General features: G+C 42.7%; 1 protein-coding gene across 1 annotated transcript; it reads right to left on the bottom strand.

Moving 5' to 3' along the window:
• Positions 1–1,477: 1,477 nt before the first annotated feature.
• Positions 1,478–16,203, bottom strand: LOC104380378 (BPI fold-containing family C protein). The gene is made up of 15 exons (XM_009987851.1): positions 16,098–16,203; positions 15,577–15,688; positions 15,327–15,455; positions 13,733–13,888; positions 12,846–12,909; positions 11,992–12,052; positions 10,980–11,071; positions 8,915–9,088; positions 8,149–8,202; positions 6,670–6,840; positions 6,058–6,125; positions 4,714–4,756; positions 3,791–3,854; positions 2,940–3,016; positions 1,478–1,519 (listed from the first exon to the last, which is right to left on the bottom strand). The coding sequence occupies exons 1-15, from the start codon at positions 16,201–16,203 to the stop codon at positions 1,478–1,480; spliced, it is 1,413 nt and encodes a 470-aa protein (XP_009986153.1).
• Between the last annotated feature and the right edge of the window lie 5,142 nt (positions 16,204–21,345).

Below are 21,345 nucleotides of genomic sequence, written 5' to 3'. Positions count from 1 at the left end.
GGTGAGGGCGTGGAGTGGAGCGTGGAGCTCCTTCACTGGGCCGCGCTGGGGTGAAGGAACTCGGGTTTGTGCCCGGCTGCCTCCTCCCTCACACCGCGTACGACTTTTGGCCTGGCTTTGTGGAAGGGGCCGGTGGTTTTTCACGTTCCTGTGGCTAACGCGAGCTCTGTGTCCGTGCGTGCCATCCCCTGGGGATGGGGCAGCTTTGCCCTGTGGGGTATGTGGGTACCACTGCGCTGCAGGTGGGTGCGCGGAGTTTGCCCGACTGCCACGGTCAGGCAAAAGCTGCCTGCACCCCATTGTCACTTGCGTTTCTCATCATGAGGAAAACAGCTTTTTTGCTGTGCAGTCTTGGCTCAAAAAGGGCTTCTGTTGAGAAGTAACAAGAAGTGTGGGGATGGCGAGGGTTTGGGCATCATGCCAGGCGGATGGGGCTTTGCGTAGGCGTAGTTTGGGGCTCACAAAAGCAGCAAAACAGAGTGGGACGTGGTGTCACAGCCTTTGTTTCTGTCCTGCTGGTGCTAGTTTGGGAGGTCTGAGCCTGCTTTCCATCAGGCTTGGCCAGAGTACAAGCACCTCAGCATTGCTGGGCAGGCACAGCCCTCTGCAGAACTGTGTTCAGATTTGCATGCGAATAAAGTGTTGAAACAGAAGGGAGAGAAGGAGAAAAGGTACAACAACATACCAAAGTGAAGTAAGAAGTAAAGGATCTGTAACTATTTCAATCTAGAGAAGCGTTGACAAAGATGCTGGAGGATTGAGACGTGTAAGACTTGCATCGAAACATTCAAGGGATTAAATGTATCTAACCTGGCTAAGCAAGGCTAAACAGGGACAGGACAGACACAAAGATTTGAGGAGCCACAGGGGGGGAGAGGCTATCAAAGGCAATAGTAGTGCCATTTTGTCTCTCTTTTTGGACTGCTTCTGCATCTTTGTTAAGATTATGTTTTCTTAATGTTAAGAGTTTAGGTAACACACCGCTAAGATTTTAGTTCACATTGTGATTGGGACAGTTCCCAGTCTGATGTGGTTCTGGAGGGTGCTCACTTCATGCTTAGTGCGTCGTGTTCGTAATTTAATATCGTTACAGTAGAAACGGATTAGCAGGCATGCCTGCCCTAGCAGCATTTTGACAATGTACTTTTCCTTCTTTCGAGAGACTGCAGCACCTTTCTGGAAGTGTATAGACAAGACTGTATTTCAAGAGAGGCATTAATCTTAAAACCGTTTTTGCATCAGTTAAACTGCAGAATAAATAACGTCAAGCATGTGTCATATGTTCTCTTCCATTGTACAGCCTAGCCATTCCATCAGCTTTTTTCACCTCCCTGCGTCACCCCTCACCCCCAACCAGGGCGACATTGCCCCTGTCAGAGCTCAAGTTACACGTTTCAGCAGAACTGGACAGTTTTTGTCTTTCAGAGTCACATTACTGATTTGAAGTTCATGCTTAACAAATGGTCTGTCTTCTCCTTTAGTGTTTGTAGCGGACATCAGTAGAAATCAACATGTATCCCTGTGGGGAGAAGAACAGTCACTGAAATGCTATGAATTGCAAAATAAAGGTGATTGGTTTTGTCGTCTGTTGGTTTTTGGTTTTGGTTGTTTGTTTTTTTTTTCTTAAATTTCAACTTGATCCTGATGTTAAAGGTCAGAAAATCTACTGAAAACAGCTGAGCCTTGGAAGTAACAAGTTTTATTAAACTCTGTCCTTTGAACTTTGCAAAAGAGCCCCATCTTTCCCTTGGCACTATCCCTTTCCACCATGGTAGCAACAGAAGGGACATCTAAAGATCATACACCCTACATAGGGAAGTTCATATGAGCTTTGAGACAATTAGGCAATAATCACAAGGTGGGATTAATTTTTACCTAATTTGAGTCTCTCAGGAATTAGCCATTTAATCTAAACTTGTCCTTAAAGCTTCCCCCATTGTCAGTGCATACAGAGCAAGGAATCTGCTGAGAGTAGCTCGTTGCAGTCTAATATGGTCCCCCCAGAACAACTAAATTACTTCATTCATAATTAGCCTAGAAGGTTGTTGGCAACTAATGCTGCTGAAAGCAGTCTCCAAGCAATTGTGTTTTGTAGGGACTACATAGCTGGCTGCTGCCAGGTATGCGGAATGCAGAGAAAGATTTAAAAACCCCTTTGTGTTTCTTTCCTGAGTCGTGCTTTGCGCTTAACCGTGAACACAGGTTTGACACTGTCTCTGCAGAGCTGAAAATCTCTGAGAAGTTAGTGAACAAGTGGAGAAATGCAACTGGCTTGCCCGCTTCCCGGGAGCTCATTTGTCAGCAATGCCCTTGTACTGATTGTTTGTCTAGCAACATTCCGTATGTTCAAACTAAGGGCTAGGGCGTGTTGCAAGAGGCACGGAGTACGGCGTGATTTGGAGAAGAATAACCAGAAGGCAAAGAAGATGTTCTGAGAGCTCACTAACTACTTTTGACTAATAGCCGCAGCCGTTATCACTGATTATTAACAAAATCTAGTCATCCTAGGAGCACAAAATTGAATTCACCTCCCTCTCCTATTTCAACTATTCCTGTTAAATTCAGCAGGACTGCATGGATAGTGATAACCTTAATTTAATTTGATTGGCCAAACTTGAATGAAGTGTTAAAGATAACCTGTTTTCACACTCAATTGCAACTTGCAAGGCTGAGCAAGCTGTGCATTTGATCACTCCGTGGCTATGTATTTAATGCAGTTCTAGTTTTTCCTCTCAAAGAAAGGTAAATTTGTTTCTAGTAGGATTTTACTGTTATTACAGATCTCCTTTTAAACCCAGAGCTTTTTTACTGCTTAACTAGCTCAAATCCAGCAAGACAGAGCTTCTGTTCTGCAGACAGGTGGTGAATAAATGCCTAACCAAAAAAAAAAAAAAAAAAAAGAGAGGAATAACCTTTTCATGACAATGTCAAAATCTCACCTGTACAATCGTAATGTGAGGTCTTGTAAAGGTAACATTGGCCAGGTTGGGAAGAGGGAATCCTTTTGACAGTTTAGCTTAAAAAAAGACAAACACAATGGTTTAGGTATGCGCTGGAAAGATAACATACACCTGCCCTTCAACCACTCTGTCTGCCCAGAGATTTCTAGGTCATTTACAGCAATTAACCTCTTAGTCTTCACATGCAGCCCTGGGAGGTAGACACAATGCTCATTTACCAATGGGAAAAAGAATTACAGATGCTTTTCTCTTGGCAGAGTGTTGAAGCCAAACCAAGGCATTTCATGTTCCACGCACTACATACTCCGTGTTTTGTCCCTAGTGACCTGGAGGATCGTTAATACAGCTCTAGCATCATTAGAACCTGTTCTCATTTGTCTCCATTAGTTAAGGAAGGCAAAGTTCATCTCAGGACAGAGGGCTAGCACAAAGCTATGTCTCCCTCCACGGCCTTAAATAAGATTTATAAGAGGCGAAAGCCCCGTGCTGGTCTAATAAAGAGGAATAAATTTCACACGGAGTGGCCTCAGGCAAGTGTGCAGGCTAGAGAGACACGCTTCCCACTGATGTATCAGGGCCACCTTGAGTGAGGTGAAAACAGATGAATTATGAGTTTCCAAGAGCTTTTTGCCCTTTTCGCAGAACAGCGCCAGTGCCAGGGCATGCTTATACCCCTACAAATCAACTCCCCTTCCCTGCTTACTGGCTGATGGCCATTTTCCACTCCATTTAATGGGAACTGGAAACTTAGGCAGAAAGTCCATGGAAGTTCCTAGAATCACCCACTCTGCTAAAAGCTTTTAGGTTTTAGCTTAGGAATATAGCCTTACCATTAGCTGATGGAATTACTTCAGCCTGTAAAACGTAAGACAGGATGTTCTCCAGAAGCGAGACCTGCCACAGACAAGAGAGCTGAGTTAGCCATCACTTCCTGATGGCGATAGAACTGTCATGCCCTAATCCTGAATGGAGTTAGTAGGCTCATGTTCAACTTTCAGCTCTCATTTGGCCCAAAAGAGTAATAAACTCAGGTGAACTTTGGATCTTAAGTCTTAGTCTTTGGAATGATGCAAAGGAAGCGAGATGCAAAATGCAAATGGCTTTCATCATGCTTGGACAACATTTTCATTTAGAATAGTCTGTTTCCTTTATTTATGAGATAATTTATCACCAATAGCAAAGCAAGATCAGAACGGTTTTAATCCTTGCTCCTCAGCTACTCAGAACTGATCGATTGTACTCAGAATTAAATGACCCTCTATGGAGGCAGGGTTTTCCCCTGTGAGCCTACAACTGCACTGTTTCAGGCATCCGAGACCAGCATTTTGGCTCCCATTCCCTGCTGTAATTCTGAGCATCTGTGATCCGCACCACTGCACCACAGGAGTGCCTCTACCTCAGTCATATGTGTGGTCGCTTGGACAGCGTGCGGCTCCGTCTGCTACTACAGTTCAGATTACTGCTGTGCGTTTCACCGTTATGATTTGAGACATCTCTCTGCTTACTGATGAAATATGACAGACCAGTCAGGGAAACTACAGAATATTTCATTTTCAGAGCATGTACTTGCCCCAAAGAATATATTTTGAAGTCCACAGCAGAGAGGTGGCTGCCAGGAGGCAGGAAAAGAGCTACCCAGGAATGAAACCAAATGATTTAGAAATATGAATTAAATTTAGCTGCTTACTCTTTAGCCTTGATATCACTGATATTCCTGGTTTGCATTTTCTGTGTGCTTAAATTATCTGCTTACCTCGAAAAAACCGACATTGGAGTGGGCTAGGGAGAGCTGGAGCCTGAGGGAAAGAAGTGGAACAAGATGAGTCACTAGAAAGGATAAACACATGTTATTCTAGCCGTGGGCAGTCACTGCTGCAGAGCTCCAGGCATTAAACACCTGTAAAGAGGCTTTGGAAGCAATATATTTTACGCAATGCATACTGCCTTATGGAAAAGGAAGTGGTTTTCTTAGGGCATTGCTGAGCATGCATGGAAAAGACTATGCTAGAAGGCCATAGCTAGCGACGTGAGTGCACTTCTCCCTCTGTGCTGTATTTTAGAAATCCTTCTGACAAAAGACTTTACCAGGGCTAGCACCAAGGACTTGCAGGCTCTCAGATATTTTGCAAGGATTTTGGTACATCTACATAATGCTTTGATGAGAGCCTAACTGGAGTAGGAAGAGAAATTCTGTTCATTATATGGTACCACTGCTGATGGCTGTGTTGCTAATGTCTCTAAGTTGAAATACTTATTCAGTACGTATTCAAGAATCCAAACGTGTATTGAAAACATGATTTCTGAGTTTCCACAGAACCAGCATCACCAGCTCTCAGCATGTTCTAGATTTTTCTCTCTGAATGTTGCTGCAAAAACTGCTAACAGCACTGTCCTCCTTAAATTCCTAACATCTCCGTGCCCTGATGAACTCTGCCTATTCTTAACCCTATAACTGTCTTCCCAAGGGACTTTTGTGAAATCAAGGTCCCAGTTCTCAGCTGTTAGGTCCTGGTGTACAGAGCTTCTCTCTATAAAATGTGGTATGTTAGATGTCTAAATGCCCAAGCCTCTGGTCTCCAGCTTTCTGACCCTTGGGAGCTGCAGTGCCTTAGCTGGAAGATCTCTGCTATGAGAATATCGGTGTAGGAGAACTGCAGGGCTCCAGATTCTTTACCATGTCCTGGACCCCTCTGCACTTTCCTAGTTGCACAGCTGGTCTAGAAAGTGGTTGCATCTTGCCAGCTGGAAAGGAGGGAAGCTCCTGTATGATTCATGGTCATCATAACTGCCCTGCACATTTCGTTTATCTAGCTCAAAGGGAAGAGTAGATGTCAGGAGCAGAGAAGTCCAGTGAGACCACTGCCCTGCAGCAATCCACAGCTGGTGGGCATTCCCTTGGGGACAGTGTCAGTTGTCACAGAAAAGTTTTCCGACTCCTCTAAACTATACAAGTACAGGCACATAGAGAATTAGAGAATCTAATGCGGATGAACTTTCCATAAATTATGATTATCTGATCATGTGGCTAATCTGTTGATGTTGGGATTGCTAACACTTCCAAAAGATTGGAAATGCTTTCCATCCCAGGTTGAATTACCTGTTCAAACACAGTGAGCCCATCAGTTTCTGGTCAAATATATTCAGAGCAATGCTGGTGTTGGCTGCCTGCAGAAGAAAGAAACAATGGGTTACCAGACACAAAAAACCCCAGGACTCTTCCCATGAATTAGTCAGAATTACAGAAATATTACATCTTCCCAGTTACATATGGAAGCTGTTTCATGTAGAGGCAACCTTCTCCCTAGCCCATGGCCCATGTAAGGCTGCAGACAGTAAATAGCTGCTTGTTTGGACGTCACTCATGAGAGCTGAAATGTGGGTAACGAGATTTCACTAATCAAAGACATTTCACTAATCAAATGTCATTTTCAGCTAAATCAAGAAGTTGCCAAAAGGCATGACCCATGCCTGCAGAACTGTCATTCCAGAGAACACAACTTTGGTTAATCAGAGTCACTATATGTTTGGATTTTTGTCTAAATGTTCTTCGCCACAGAAATGTCCTATAGGTTAAGTGAGGCCACACAGGCACTGCCTGTGACCAAGGGGAATTTGCATGTTTACTTTGTTTCTTGTACAGAGTTTTAACATAAGGAAAGAACAAACATATTTAACCTGAGTTAAACGTCACCTTGTTGGTTGTACTTACTATGTTCATTGTGAACAACGACTGGGTGGCTGAGTCTGGCAGAACAGCAAACACCTCCATGGAGCCCTGAATCTCTGCAGTGAAGGAATCCTGCTCTAAGCTGATGATAGGAATTTCAGTAGCCCTTAGCTTCAACATCACTGGGTAGGGTGTAACTGAATATTTGGCTACCTGCATGATTCCAAGACAAAAAAAGAGAGAAAAATGCTTTTCTTGTACAACAGATCAGAATACTGCATTTTGTCATCCTTTAAGTGATCATTTTGAAGTAGCTCCTAAAGACAAGGTTAAGAACAGCTGCTAAAATAAGATTCTTTCAAGCAAGCAGGAAGTTTTCTGTGGTGATAAATTAACAGTCTTGGCCACAGCAGGAATGCAGTAGAAAGTTCCTTCCACTCTAGGAATAAGATATCTTCTATATCACTTTGAGATAAATTAAATACTTGTTTGTGAACATAGGAAAGGAATCGGACATGAATGTGATATTTAAGTCACACAATAAAAGAGCTCAGGAGTCATTTGCTTTGAGATTCACCCATCTCATGAGACAGGTTCCTGCTCTGGACTGTCCTCACAGGAGCCTCACTCTGTCCATTGCCTGAAAAACAAGTAGGCTCACCGAGTTCATTACTTAAAACAGAGAGGATGGAATACTAGCATCAATGCTCAAGGCATTTTATGGAGAAGACCACATGGTGACTGCCTTTGGAGCATTCTTAGATTTCTGAGGAAGGAACTTAATATCATCCGGAAAGCAAACAAGGATGTGAAGTTCTTTGAACGATGAGTCTGATTTCATCCAACCTTGGCATTCACAGCCTAAGGTCTCTTATACTCATTTTTGGTTCTCCTTTTGTCTGAGAAGGCTAGTGGAAGCCATGCATGCTCATATTCTCTGTACTTTACAGTCACCTCCTCCACCTAAAATAAATGGAAATCCTGTGCATCTGCCTTGTTTGTTCCATAGATGTAATGTTTCCTGCCCACCTGTTAGCTCAGTTTCCTGCACGTGGCCACTATAGTACCTTCCCAGGTCTTTACTGGATTCCTTTCTGCTAGTTAGTCACAGGCTAGCAGTGAAGCAAAGACAATTATGCAGGTTTGGGCAGGAGAAAGGTGTTATTTCTGACCTGAGGCCCTCTCAGAAGTCTCTCAAAGCAGGACTCGTGACTGAAAACTTTTTCCTGCCTAGAGCTGGTTTTAGGTGAGAACAACTGTAGCTTTGGCGCAGTGCCCAGAGTAAAGATTGATATGCAAAATTATGGGCCAAGTTTGGTAACAATGCAAGTCTTTCAACTCCTTGTGGGGGTGGGAGGTGACAAGGCCCATCTGCTCTGCCATTTTGAGGCATATGTGTGCCTGCTTCTCCAGTGCAGGAGCCCTGCTGGCCCTACAAGTGTTTGGGATACACCAGTAGTGAGGTGTCTGACACCCACACTGGGTGTATTCCTAAGAGTTTGTGAAAGTCAGGATACTCACCTCAGGGATGATACTGCCAAATATCTCTGAGCTTATATTAAAATAGCTGCAAGTCTGGAGAAAAAAAACATGAGAAAACAAATGAGTTTACCAGATTTGACCTTCATGGTCAGCTTTTTTCTAAATGCATTGTAACTGTCATTTCAATGAATCTTTGATTTTGTACCTTTTTTTCTCAGAAATATTCTTAAGGGACTGAGTATACTTAAAGCTGATTCCCAAGAATATATGCCAAAATACTTCTGGGAAAGCAAATGCTTAATATCATTATAGTTTGGGCTGCAATCTGTAGATTCTAGGACTTGCTGAACCTGCTGGAGACAGACTAGCCAAGTCTGCCAGCCTCCAAGCCACAGCTAGTGTACTTTGACGTATACTTTGCTTCCACGGCCCCTGTAGCACTTTCAGCCTGTGAAGACTCCTCAGAAAACAGCCACTGAGGCTGCTGAATTCTCCAGAGTAGGTCCTTTGTTCATGTCAGAAAAGTCTGTGCCTCGAGTCTACAAAAACCTTCTTTTTTGTCGCAAAGTTGCCAGTATTTGGTACCTTGCTCAGTGGGACTTGGTACCCCTGGCTGTGGCCTGAGGCATCTATATAGAGCATAAATAAAAGAGCATAACAATACCCTAGTATTTATGATCTACTGTCTCAGGACTTTGCAGGCCAATTAGCAGCTTTATATGGCCACATACTGACAACTAGAAGGTCAAGCCCCATCTTGGATGACCTTAGCCACTCTGACCCCATTCCTCTGTGTCCTACTCACCTCCTCTGCAATGGTGATGTTGAAGGCCCCTGCAGTGTAGTAAGCAAACGAGGAGGTCTGAAAGAAATACTCAGAGAAGGCAAGGTAGAGCATGGAGTCGCTTTGGTCTGGGATAGTGAAGGGAGCTGCCACATAGGGAGGGCCAGTATAGTTTCCAGCTGGATAGACTGTCCCCTGAAAGGTATTGGCAGAGATTAAAAAAATCAAGAGTCAAAGTATGACTTTAACGTGACTGGAGACAATTAATGTTATTTTCCTCTTCCTCAGGCTATTCATTTTGTATATAAATGAGTACATAGGCTTTGTAGTACACTCTGAAGCCTTGGTGCTTTCAAGTGGGTGGTGAAGACAAGTTCCAGAGATTGGACACCTTCACAGATGACACTTGAGATCTATCTTTTGAGATGCTAATCACCTACTGAAGACAGTCCACTGCCTCAAAAAACGAAGCCTCTAAATCAAGGATCAACATATTGCATGAAGAGTATGACTAAGGGTCCTTATTGAAAAGCTTTACTTTCTCTTTCTCCTTTCCTCACCTCCAGGAATTTAAGTCTGAGAACTGCTGCCTAAAGCTATCCAATGGTCTCAATTACAGAATGGATCTCTAAAACCAGAGGTCTTTCTAGGTCAAAGTCAGCACCTTACGCTACATAGAAGCAAGTTGGTAACTTGTGCAGACAGAAGAATGCCTATGAGAGAAAGGAAAGTCACACCAGACAATCCTAAAAACATCTATGTTGTCTTTTGTACTACTCATGATATTAGCCAAGGCTTGCAGATCTAATACTTCCAAATGCATCCAGATTAAATAAAAAGGTAAAACTGATTTAAAGTGAGGAAGGTACTCAGAGGTTAAGATTTTTTTGATCCTTTTTATTAGTTTCCCTGTTATATTTCATCTCAAATGTATTCCGTGTCTTAATTTTCTCAACTTCTTCCGATCTATCTCTAAATTTTGTGTTGCCTTTCAAGGACTATCAAAACACAAAGTGCTGAGTCACTTTGCTGATGACATCCCTATTCAATCCTCACTTGCTGGATTTAACAGTCACTCGCTTTGTATTTTTCCTTCATGTTGCATCTTACGTGGGAAAGTAGCTCTTGTAAACAGCCGTGACATTACTTCTTTAGTCTGCCTCAAGTCTCTGCTTAAAATCTAGTTGCCACAAAACCCAGAAGAGCTTGACAGCAGCTGTAGAGCTGCTGTGCTCAGACCAGTGTCCACCATATCAACTGATACTGTTTTATTGTTCCTTTGTGTTCCCGCCTCTCTTATTTTCTTGTTGTCTCTTTTTTATACTTAATTTATAAGATCTTTGTGACAAGCCTGTCTTTGCATTCTCCCTTTACATAGCATCTAGAGTAAGGCATCCTAAATTTAGTTAAGGATCTTAGATACTATGCTGATGATAAGCGCCCTCAACTAAATCACCTTACACAGAATAACAATCAAGTAATTTTAGAATTAGGAACTACTCTGATTTTAGTTTAAATACATGAGGATATTTTTTCCTTTATTTGAAAGAAACCTTCAGGTCTTCAAATTCAGCAGCGCTCCCTGGGCTCCCATGCTTTTTCAAGGGTCATCTGTCTTCCCAGAGGCTTAATTCTTGCTCTTATAGCCTTGCTCTTTCTTTTCCTGTCTCATCTGATGGCAGATGCATCCCATGAAATGTGTAGAAATCTTCCCCTGACTGACTGAACAAAGAAGTTCCAGATGTTAATCAACAATGAGAGAAGGATGAAGTTGAATACCTTTCCCTTTCTCTCCTTTCCCTTTCTCTTTTTTCTTCTAACTAGCTTAGTCAACTTTTACTGCTCTCCATTTGCTATAACCAACTCAACAGCAATTAAAAAAAAAGATGCGGCTTTTAAATAATTAATTTTACATCAGGATTGTTAAACTATGATTACAATAACAAATGCAATAGTGCTTTGAAATGTCTGTCTTCTCAGATACTGAGTCCTAATGTTCAGAACAGCAATCATGTCATTTTAGACAGTGGATCATATGATAATAAAACCCACAGCAATCTTGGCAAATAGCACTACAGGCAATTACCTTTAAGTTCAGGTCAATGAATGGCTGGAATACTGCTGGCAAGCTATTTAAGGAGTAGTCTACTTCGGTGAAATCATCAATCGGCATTAGGACTGTAAGGGTGGTAGACAAAGCAGAATACCCAATATTACAAAAAGCACAGAAATAATTATATGTACACTTAAAACTAAGTCAGTTCCTGAAGGAGAATGACAGAAGTTGTTCCAAAGGGTAGGGAAAAACACAACCAGCGACCTCCTAACACGCGTTCTGACCTAAGGCTTGATGTTTCTACTGGCACCTTCTTTAAAGCACCTTCTTTAGTTTGTCTAATGTTTTCTGATTGTAGAAAAGTAAATTGGTCTAACTAAAAAAAAAAAGGAAATGGCTGTTCCAGTGCTTCAGGGCATAAGGAAGTGTTGGAATTTCTTGTCCAGCAGTTCTGAGAGCATCTATAGTGCCTCTAACTTGCAAATACTTTCCCAGAAAAGGTGGGTGCCTGATCTGCTTACGTACTTGTGTTTTGCACAGGGTACCTGCCCAACACTTTAGGTGCTTTAAATGCTTGCAAATCTAACCCCAAATGGTTAAAGCGAGGAGCTTTCTACAAAGGAGCTTTTTCATTTTGCCTTTGGCAAGTCTGAAAAATTGGCAAGTAAGACTTAGACTTCCAGACAGGCTAGAGGAGCAGGTTTCAACTTGTAAAGTACTATGTGTGCAGGAGGGAAGGGCAAAATGCCTTCGCATCAGTGCTGCATGGCCTCTAAGTGGCATTTCTGACAATGGGGGTGCACGCTGCCACACTCACAGGTTGAGAATCATGCTCAAGTCCTTGGCTTTTCAGAATATCCTTTGCTTGTCCAAGTACCACTCCCTTTATTTAACTGTGGTCCTGTAAGCAAGGGATCTGACAGAAGGTGGAGTCTGATACCTCCCCTGGAGGCTTTGCTGACCGGCTGCTGTCAAGGAAACTACAGACTTTCACTGAGCAGGAGAGAGAAAGCAAAAGGAAAAGATATCACTAGCGACTCACCATTCAGTGATCGGAGGTCTTCATCTATCAACTGGATCCCAGATCTGATGTTGGGACATGACTGTATAAAAGCACGGCCTGATTAGTGTGGTCCTGTAAGCACCTCTTACCTGTGTGCTAGCAAATCTGCCTGGTTATGTGACACACATTGCAGCATTCGTTTGTCAAAACACCTAAACTAGCTTTTCTTCAGCCACCAAGTTCCCCAAGGTTTCTACTTGGTGCAATGTAAGGATATCCCACGTCAGAGCTGCCCCGCGGCAACAAAGTGAGATGTTGCCAAAGGCAGCCTGATGGAGGTGACAAAACCACATCCTTAGTAGTGCAAGAAGGAGGCAGAGATCTCACATTGGTCTCACAGGAGAGATCCCTGTCCTGGGGCAGAATCACAGACATCTCAAGCTCTGCCTCCTCTCAGAGGCCCTTGGGCAGGTTGTCATCAGAACTACTCACCTCTTTGATATGATGAAGTTTAAATATGTCATGCTATCAGGTGATGTACTACATCATCTCTATGCATTACCCAATATACGTTTTGTCTGCTGAATATAAAAATTATCCCAAACCTAGGATGCTTATAGGTACACAGGCAGAGACTTATTCTGCATTGAAATGGGAAAATAACTACATTTTCCAGCCTTACTGTTGCCTTGGTTGAATCTAGCTATGGACTAGTCAATATCTTGGCCATGAACTTGGTACTTTATCCAGAAGCATTTCTGGCTGGCAAAATGGTGACTGTGCTGATCAGACCAGAATAGGACTATATTATTTAACTTTGCCAAGTTCACAGTACTGACTTGTGAAAGTCATATTCCTTAAACCCCCTCCCCTACACAATTTGAAAGGCTTACGTTAGTGACCAAGCTCCTGTGAATGGGTTTCTTCAGATACTTGATAAAGAAGTTATGCAGGAAGCTAGAGGAAAGGAAGAAAGCAATTCATGGGTCAAGTACTACAGTCATCAACAGGAAATCAGTTATCTCTGCAGAACATGGGTTTAATGGACTCTGAGTGTGATATTCTAGTGCACAAGGGAGCTTTCTGAAACATAACAACAATCAGAAAGCCTATGATATAAAAGGAAGTAATTTCACTACTAGGCAACTCAGCAATTAGCCTGGGTAGATTTACCTTTATGAATAAGGAATTCTTCATATTATCACCATCATGTATGTACAAACACAGAATAAATAAGTAGTCTCTGCACTAGGAACTTCCAATACAAGTAAAAACAAGCAAACAAACAAAATACCAAATCTAAAACCAGGTAACAAGAGTTGTAATCAGACAGTGAGAGAAGTACAAGAAAACAATGAAATAATGTTGCACCGGGTTGTAACCAGAGGCACAACAGACAGCAGTCTGGTTCTGTTCACAGTTTTGTATCACAGTTTTGATAGCACTGTGACTAGGAGTACTTAAAGCACAGTACAAGCACGTAACTTCTACCTAGAGCTGAAGAGTAGAGCAGTGTTCAGAAAGAAGTGGGTGCTGAAGAAGCACAAGGGATTGTTTGATCTGACCAGACGGGCTCTATTTATCTTCTACTCAAGGGACTGTGTGCAGAAATACAAGGACAATGGTCAAATTTGGCCATTTTAACACTGGATTAGGGCCCTGATTCTCACTTGTGGTGCCTATAGATGCCAAAATAGGTGCCCCACTTTGCGAATTTGTCTTTGTGCCATTTGTTGACAGTTATTTTCTCCCAGAGCATATACAGGTCTCTTCCACTTACCCACTTTTTCCATTCAACTTGATGTCTATATCACCAGAAGTTGTCCGGCAGCTGGTAAGTGATATTGATGTATGACCTGTATTATCCAGGGGTGTTGAAAAGATTGCAGTAACAAACACCTTTGAAATGTACACTGTGCTTCTTCCACTGTCTTTGCTGCATAAAGTAAAAATAAAGAAATAACTGAAAAAAATGTTGCTAAAGAATATTCAAGACTCAATTAATTCTTAAATGGACTCTTTTCTGTTCACTGAAGATGAAGCTGTTTATCTGAATACTTTTCATTACATTGCTCATAACGAAAATAGATTCTGATATGGCTGCAAAGAATCAAGCATTCTACACAGATTTCCAGATAGGAGTTTTGGAAAATGATGGATTTGGGAAAGCAGATAATTCACTATTGTAAAGTATTTTGTTCCAGTTACCAGACCTGCGCCCATAGCGGGGGGAACTGGGATATGCCTGGTATAAGACAGACCAAGAGAGCTGTACTGGGATCTAATCTATTGGTGTCTGAGGAGGGTCCATACAAACCCATGTCAGGGCCTGGAGTGCCCCAATGGGCTTTGTGCCCTACTCCCCACCCTCCAAGGGGTTTGGCAGCCCATGCCTGAGACCAGCTCCAGTATGGTGAAGCTGTGTTATTTTGGATCACGTTGTTCATAACTTGGTTGTGAGAAAGAGGTGTGAAAAGCCTTATTGGGGTTCTCTACCCTTGGTTTATGAGCTGCATTGGAGCTCAGGTCTTTGCTTGAACTGAGTTGTAGGTGCACCTATGTGCGACCTCCTACATAGTTAATCTTGACAGTGCTTTGCGGGCTTGGCTTCCTGGCTTTGCCTCAGCCCTGCCTCTTCACTGTGGGCTTGCCTGGCAATCTGGACCAGTGATGGTTCCCGGTCACTGCTGCTAACCTGCTCTGCTTGCCTGTCTTGGGTAGTTGCCAGTGAGGGCACTGCCCCTCCTGCCATGGCATCATCCTCAGCTCCTGGGTACCCTCCTTTCGCAAGCAGCCAGCTCTGCTGTCCCTGACAGAAGCCCAAAAGTGCAGATCAGAGACTGCTGTAATTCAGTCAGTTTAGCAATATAGGTAATGTGAGTTGTGGGGAAGAGGAGGAGAGATTTCTTTTCTCTGAAACAGCCTGGGACTGGGAAGGTATGGAAACTGCTCTAAGGATATTGCCATTTGCATCCCCATTTTCCATCAGCTTTTGGAGGCATAGCACAGTGTTCTTAACAGTGTAGCTGCACTGGGAGGATTTATTATACTGGACTGTAATCCACTGTACCATAATTTTTCTAAATGTGTCATTAACTGGCAGGCTGGACAATGACAGCATTCAGCTAAAGCATCAATCCTTTACTGTTCACAGAGGGGTTTAGCTATGGGCTCTTTATCAGTGCTCATGTCCGAGCAGGCAGGGGCTGTCTCCCACCAGCAGATCTGTTGGGAAGGACCAGTCTGTACTCCTTGCTCTTAGCTGCTAATGAATGCCTTTGCCATGAAGAGATCACAAGAAAAACTAAACTTGGTATTTTTGTCTTTACATTCTCCCTCAAGAAAAATCCCAGGACACATGAGGCTGTACGTACAACATCCAGGTCCTTATGTTCCAGTTCATATCGACGGTTAGAGAAGCATTTCCAATCACTAGTTTTATCCCAGTCCCAGGTATGAGGGAGATGGAAGCACTGGGGAATTCAACAGCAGTGACATGTATTCTAGAGCATGAAAGAGATACAGGGGAGAAAAGGAAAAGTTTGTATTTTACAAGTCAGGATGAACACAAAGCATGATTCAAATTTCAGTCAAACACAAATTGCCCTCAGAGAGAATACGTACCTTGAGATGTTGTATTTGACATTACCAAGCCCAAATTTCTCATAGCCACTCAAGTCAGGGAAATGCTCCTTCTCCATATTCTGCTTCAGAATTTCCAGACCAACCTCCTTGGCTACAGGAAAACAGTGATCAGTTGGGTTGCCTTTGATACTGCCTGGGAGTTTATATGTATGGCTTGTGGCTTAGGAGATTTTAAACCACTGCCTGCTTCAATTTGATGGGGTGAACACAGGGACAGAAGGGTTAAGGTGCCTTATTTGAGACCCAGCAGTGCTATTTCAGATCTCACTCCTAGTCATGACGATGGTTTAACTTACTGATTCAATATCTGAAATCAAATGAACCTTGATGTGATGTAGAATGTTGTCAAACAGCTTACTATATCTGCTTTATTGTGCTCTTAAACTTTTCTTTATAGCCTGTGATCAACTAATTTCCTCCCACTGCCATTGCATCCCTGTTTCTGTCATATCAGGATTCTATGCAAAACCATCAGCAGCTCCTGAAAATATCAAACATACCGTACTCCAATCCCTTCTGGGTGATCCTCACTTTGAGGCCAGGGTTGGCGTTAAGTTGCCCAGTGAGCAAACTTAAGAGGAGGAGAGAACAGCAAATCTTCACCATCTTCCTTGTTTTTTACTGGACCTGTTAATATATATTTATAATGATAGTAGAAGGTTATGCTATGTCACGTGGTTGCTGTACTCTCTTTTCCCTTCCTGGAGTGAGCTTTCAGTGAGTGTTCAGACACCAGCTTTCTCTCCAGAATGGATAAAGTGGAAAGCCCAGCAACTGTGGAAGAGAGGACTTGTTCTGCACAGACTATTAGAGAAATAGAGCTCCTGGGGGTAGAGGAGAAAAGTCATAGGAAGTGGAGAAAGCACTTGGGATACATCCTCCTGGGCAAACCCTGTTGGAAGGGAAGTGGCACTGAATTTTTAGGTTGAAGCTATACGAGCTATAGATATATTATGTGCCAGTGGTGCCCCATCACTGTATGGTTGTGGAGTGATCTTTCAATTAATTGGGGAGACACTACACTGCCTGGTGATTCTTCACCTAGAGAACCTGCTCCTAAAGAAACAGATGCCTTGTGGAAGACACTCATCTTCTGGACAATGCCAACAAGTTGTCAGTAAGTAGAGACAATTTACTTTTTGACAGTAAGTTCTGCTAACGGCAGCTTTTCTATAATACTGTCACTCCCTTTGATGGCATGAAAAAAAACAACAGCATGCCCACTCCACCCTCATCCCCCCAAAAAGCCAATCCAATCCCCAAAACCAAGCAGAAACCCACAGTAAACGAAAGGTATGGGTGGCACCGCTGACCAGCTGTGCAGTGGATGATCACTTGGCTCTCTCCGCTTTCTCATGCATGTCACACAGCAGTCCTCGGTGGCTCTGCAGGATTTACTATAGGGGTAGTAAATGAGTGAAGCAAATTCCCATCCCAGGGCCTGCTGTGACTGGATTTATGTTGAGATGGAGCTATGCTGTATGAACCACAAGCTGCATGAAGTGTGAAAGTCAGAAGCTGTTGCTGCCAGCAAGGTCTCCCAGGGAGAGTGGGAAAAGCCACCTTGATGGAGAATTTTAAAACCAAACTGGACAAAAACAGAGAATGGTTTCATTTTTTTTTCTGCCCAGAGATGGGAACAGTCCTCTGTGGAGTTATCTGTTGACTGAGGCTGACAGTGTGAATGGCAAACGAGTCAAATTATTATGGCTTTCCTTATTCCCAGCCACTACGCTGGGAAAATACATGAGACTGTCTTTTCTCGCACTTCATTTATGTAAAAAATTTCTTTAGTTAGCACAGGGCTGTTGGAGAGCTGGGATGAAACCATCTAGAAACAAACAATTGCCTCTCTCCTAATACATGAAAAATTGTTTTGATGTTGCTGCATCTTTCACTAGCTGTTTCATTATCAGAGGTAGTAATATACCTCAAACCTCTAAAATATTTTCAGTCATAATCACAATTTAAGCACATTGCAAAATTATGAGATAACATTGACTTAATTCTTGTGTAACAGTTTCAAGTAATCCCACAGAACACTTTTGCCTTTTAAAAAGACTAATATTTTCTTCTTAATTTTAACTGACAGAAATTGAGAGGTGAAAGAAACATAATCTGTAGAACAAAACCAAAGTACTGGAAGGAAACGTGTCTGTGATGTAGGCATAGTTCTCATAACTTAAAATCTCAAAAATTAGCCAGATTTAGTGACATCCATCTCTTCCCAACAAAGCCACTCCACAACAAAGAGTAATCACAACATATTTGTTACCATACCTCTCTTCCGAAGGCTGAAGAGAAGACCCTTGCTGTACCAGACCAGAGGGCTGAGGACGCTGCAGGGAAAACCCTCTGCTGCTGTCACGACCCCGTCTTTTAAAGGAAAGAGCTGTGAGCTCGAAGAAAGCCAATTGCTGCCATCTTCAGCAGTATCATGCAGGGAGTGGCCTGGCGGGTAATCACATCTCAAACTATTTTGGGTGTCCCAGGTTGAATCACTCTAATTTCATTTAGGGACTAAGCAGAGGGCAATGTAAACTGTTGGGGGTGGGGGGTGTGTGTGCGCGCTGGGATGCTGAGCTTGGGGTGACATGCTGCATTTGTGGCATACCATTTTGGCACTGGCTTTTCAGATGGACCTGAGAGGAAACCCCAGTGGAGACTCTTGCAGTAGTTCCACAGGACAGGTACTCATAGCCAGGTCTGTATTGTGAAAGAAAGAAATGAACGTGCCATTGCTAGGAAGAACAGATGAAAAACAACTGTCTAGGCCCATCTGCTCTGAAATTGCTCAGGATACGGAAAACCATAAATTAGATAGTATTTATATTATAGTACATCTATATTATAGTGTGTACATATATGGTGCAATTATATAGTATCAAGTCCTTGAAGTCAGTATTTTCTATTTCTTCTGCTTGCTTATCCATTAACCAGTACTTTAACTAACCAGTACTACTTGGATTGTCAAAGAGGTGATTTAATCAATTCACTTGCATGTAAACCAAGCAAATTCCCTCAGGCATGGAGCACTCTGCTGGACAAACTGAGTCACTTCATTGTGCAATCCACGAATAGAAAAGGGTAGAGACATTTGTCAGTCAGTCAACAAATACTCATACTTTACACAGATTTAACATTCACCTCAGGGAGTCACATGCATAATAATTTCATTATTTATATCTCTGGCAACTGAGGATGAATAAAAATCATGCCCTCAGTTACATAAATCTCTCCTTTAAATTTTTCACACAAGTTCTGCAGTTCCCTCAAAGCAAGAGAAAAGCTCTGCTGTTTCCATCCATATAGATCTCCAAGATTTAAAACCAACTGAATTGTCTGAAAACTATCTCAGCTTATCCTCATCATATCCTTTTAACATTTTATGGTTCTTCTAATAGAGCATCACCCAGTTTAGATAAAACTTTCAGCAAAAGTTAACAAAGACAGATTAAGGCTTCCAGAGTTTCATTTCTTTCTACAAATAAAAGCCAAGTATCTGCTTGCAGACACATTCAGACAGCGCATTCAAAGATGCTATAAATAGTTTCTACACCCAAACTTGTCACCTTTCAAGGTGTTACAGAGCATCTAAAAGGAATGTTTTATTTCAATTTTCTCTGTTGAGTCACCAAGCATTTGCTTTAATCCATAAGCTACAGAGGATATAGACTGCGATCCTTTTTACCCAATATATAAGAAACTCAATGAGCTTATCAGCTTGACAATCAATGGAGACTTGTTGTTGCATCTCTGCAGATCGCTTTGGCTTTGCATGATTCCAGTTGTTGCCTCTGGATCAGTGCTCTAGTGGTCCTTGTTCCCCACCTCCCCAATTTTCTACCTCCCCAATTCTCCCCTTTCTCCATGCACTCTAGTCTGTGGCACACTGAGGGACATGCATCATTTCCATTGTTCTGTCAGTTGGGAAACAATACCAGATCAAAAATGAAATATTGACTAGTAGGTATAGGATGATACAGGGGAACTGTTGGCATATAGAGCATCCTCTTCAGTCCTAGGAGAAACTGTTGCTTTGTTTGTGAACAATGGCCAGAGGACTAGAGCTTAAGGGGTAGCGTTGTGCTAAGTCATGGCTCTGGTTTGAAAAGACCCATCTAGCCATGACACTTGTCAGTGGGTCCTGGAGCACATGTCCCACTGGAAAAGAGAAGAGATGGGCACCAGGGCTTTAGTTCTCTTCTTCCCCATCTCATGAATTCTCCCTCAAATAGGCAGAAGAAAGTGCCTGAAGTATTATTAAAGAGAGACATCAAACTATTTTATATCTCCATTTCAAGTTCTTCTTCTTCCATTCTTTTTCTAGTCACTTTTCACCTATCACAGAATACAATGAATTGGGAGGCCTGTTGTGATTTATCGCTGTTTGGATCCAGGATGCTTTTTTTTTTAGTAAAAAACTGTAGCAGCCAGCGAGATAAATAAACTGATTCAGCTAAAAATCAAGGCAAGCCACATTTCTGTCCCACGTTGGAACTGAACTTTCTGTAGTGTGACACTTGTAGACCAGTTTTCCTTTCCATACACTTTTAATATCTCCTGGCTGAATGTCTCTGGTGACACTGTCATAAGACAAAAGAAAGCTTCCAGCTCCATTTTACAAATATGAAAAGTACAGAATTGTTCGGAGATTGATACCCTTGAAGAGCTGCAGCTACTCACAAACAAGGAAGAACTGCTGGATGATGTAAAAAGGGCAGCCTTGGCTGCAGTAAGCATGAGACCGTGGAGTTTCAGATCCTGGGAGGAGCGAGAAAAACAAAGAACAGACTTACAGCTATAGACTTCAGATGAGCAGATTTCAGGGACCTGCTTGGCAGGGTATGTGGGAAATTGCCCTGGAGAGCAGAGGCCCAGAAGAGCTGGCTAATCTTCAAGGGCAGCCGCCTCAGATCATAAGAATGGTCCACTACAGTGTTCAGACAGTTGAGCAACTGTGGCAGAAGGCCAGCATGGATGAACATGGAGCTCCTGAGTGAACTCAGACACAAAAAGAAAGCATACAGAAGATGGAAACTGAGACCAGCTACTTGGAAGGAACACAAAGATATTGCTTGCACATGTAGGAATGAAGTCAGGAAAGCTAAAGTTCAGCTGGAGCTGAAATTAGTTTGGGTCATGAAGGGCAACAGGAAAAGTTTCTGTAAGCACATCGACAGCAAAAGGAAGGCTAAGGAGAACATGGGTTTATTGCTCAGTGGGCCAAGGGACTAGTGACAAGAGACACAGAAAAGGCCATTTTTACTAGCAAGACTTGTCCTCAGGCCTATCAGGTTGTTGAGCTCCTAGGAGAGTCTTTGGGAGTGAGGCAACACCCACAGCAGCGAAAGACGTAGTTTGGGATCACTTAACCCACTTGGACATACACAAATTCATGGGACCAGACAGGATGCATCTGGAGGTGCTGAAGGTTCTGCCTGGCTGATCTCATTGTGAAGCTGCTGTCTATCACCTTCAAAAAGTCATGGCACTCGAAAGAGATTCCTCACAACTGGAAAAAGGCAGACATCAGAGCTGTCTTCAAGATCAAGGAGGATGATCCACAGAATTCAGTCTCACCTCAATCCCTGGGAAGGTTATGGAGCAAAATGTCTTAGAAGCCATTTCTAAAGCACATGAAGGATAAGGTGACTGGGAGCAGCCAGCACGTGTTTTCCAAGGGCAGACCATTCCTGACCAACCTCGTTGCTTTCTGTGATGAGCTGACTGGTACTGTGGACAAAG

The sequence above is a fragment of the Tauraco erythrolophus genome, chromosome 4 (assembly GCF_009769465.1).
Source record: "Tauraco erythrolophus isolate bTauEry1 chromosome 4, bTauEry1.pri, whole genome shotgun sequence".
Classification (NCBI taxonomy): Eukaryota; Metazoa; Chordata; class Aves; order Musophagiformes; family Musophagidae; genus Tauraco; species Tauraco erythrolophus.
The sequence above is the reverse complement of the archived record's forward strand: the minus strand, read 5'-3'. Positions and strand labels throughout refer to the sequence as shown.

Excerpts from the sequence above, each read along its gene's own strand:
- LOC104380378 (XM_009987851.1), bottom strand. The coding sequence starts at position 16,203 with ATGGTGAAGATTTGCTGTTCTCTCCTCCTCTTAAGTTTGCTCACTGGG. Across the intron at positions 15,689-16,097 it reads CCAGAAGGGATTGGAGTACG|CCAAGGAGGTTGGTCTGGAA; the intron begins GTATGTTTGATA and ends GTTTTCCTGTAG. Across the intron at positions 6,126-6,669 it reads CGTTGTTCACAATGAACATA|GCAGCCAACACCAGCATTGC; the intron begins GTAAGTACAACC and ends TTTCTTCTGCAG.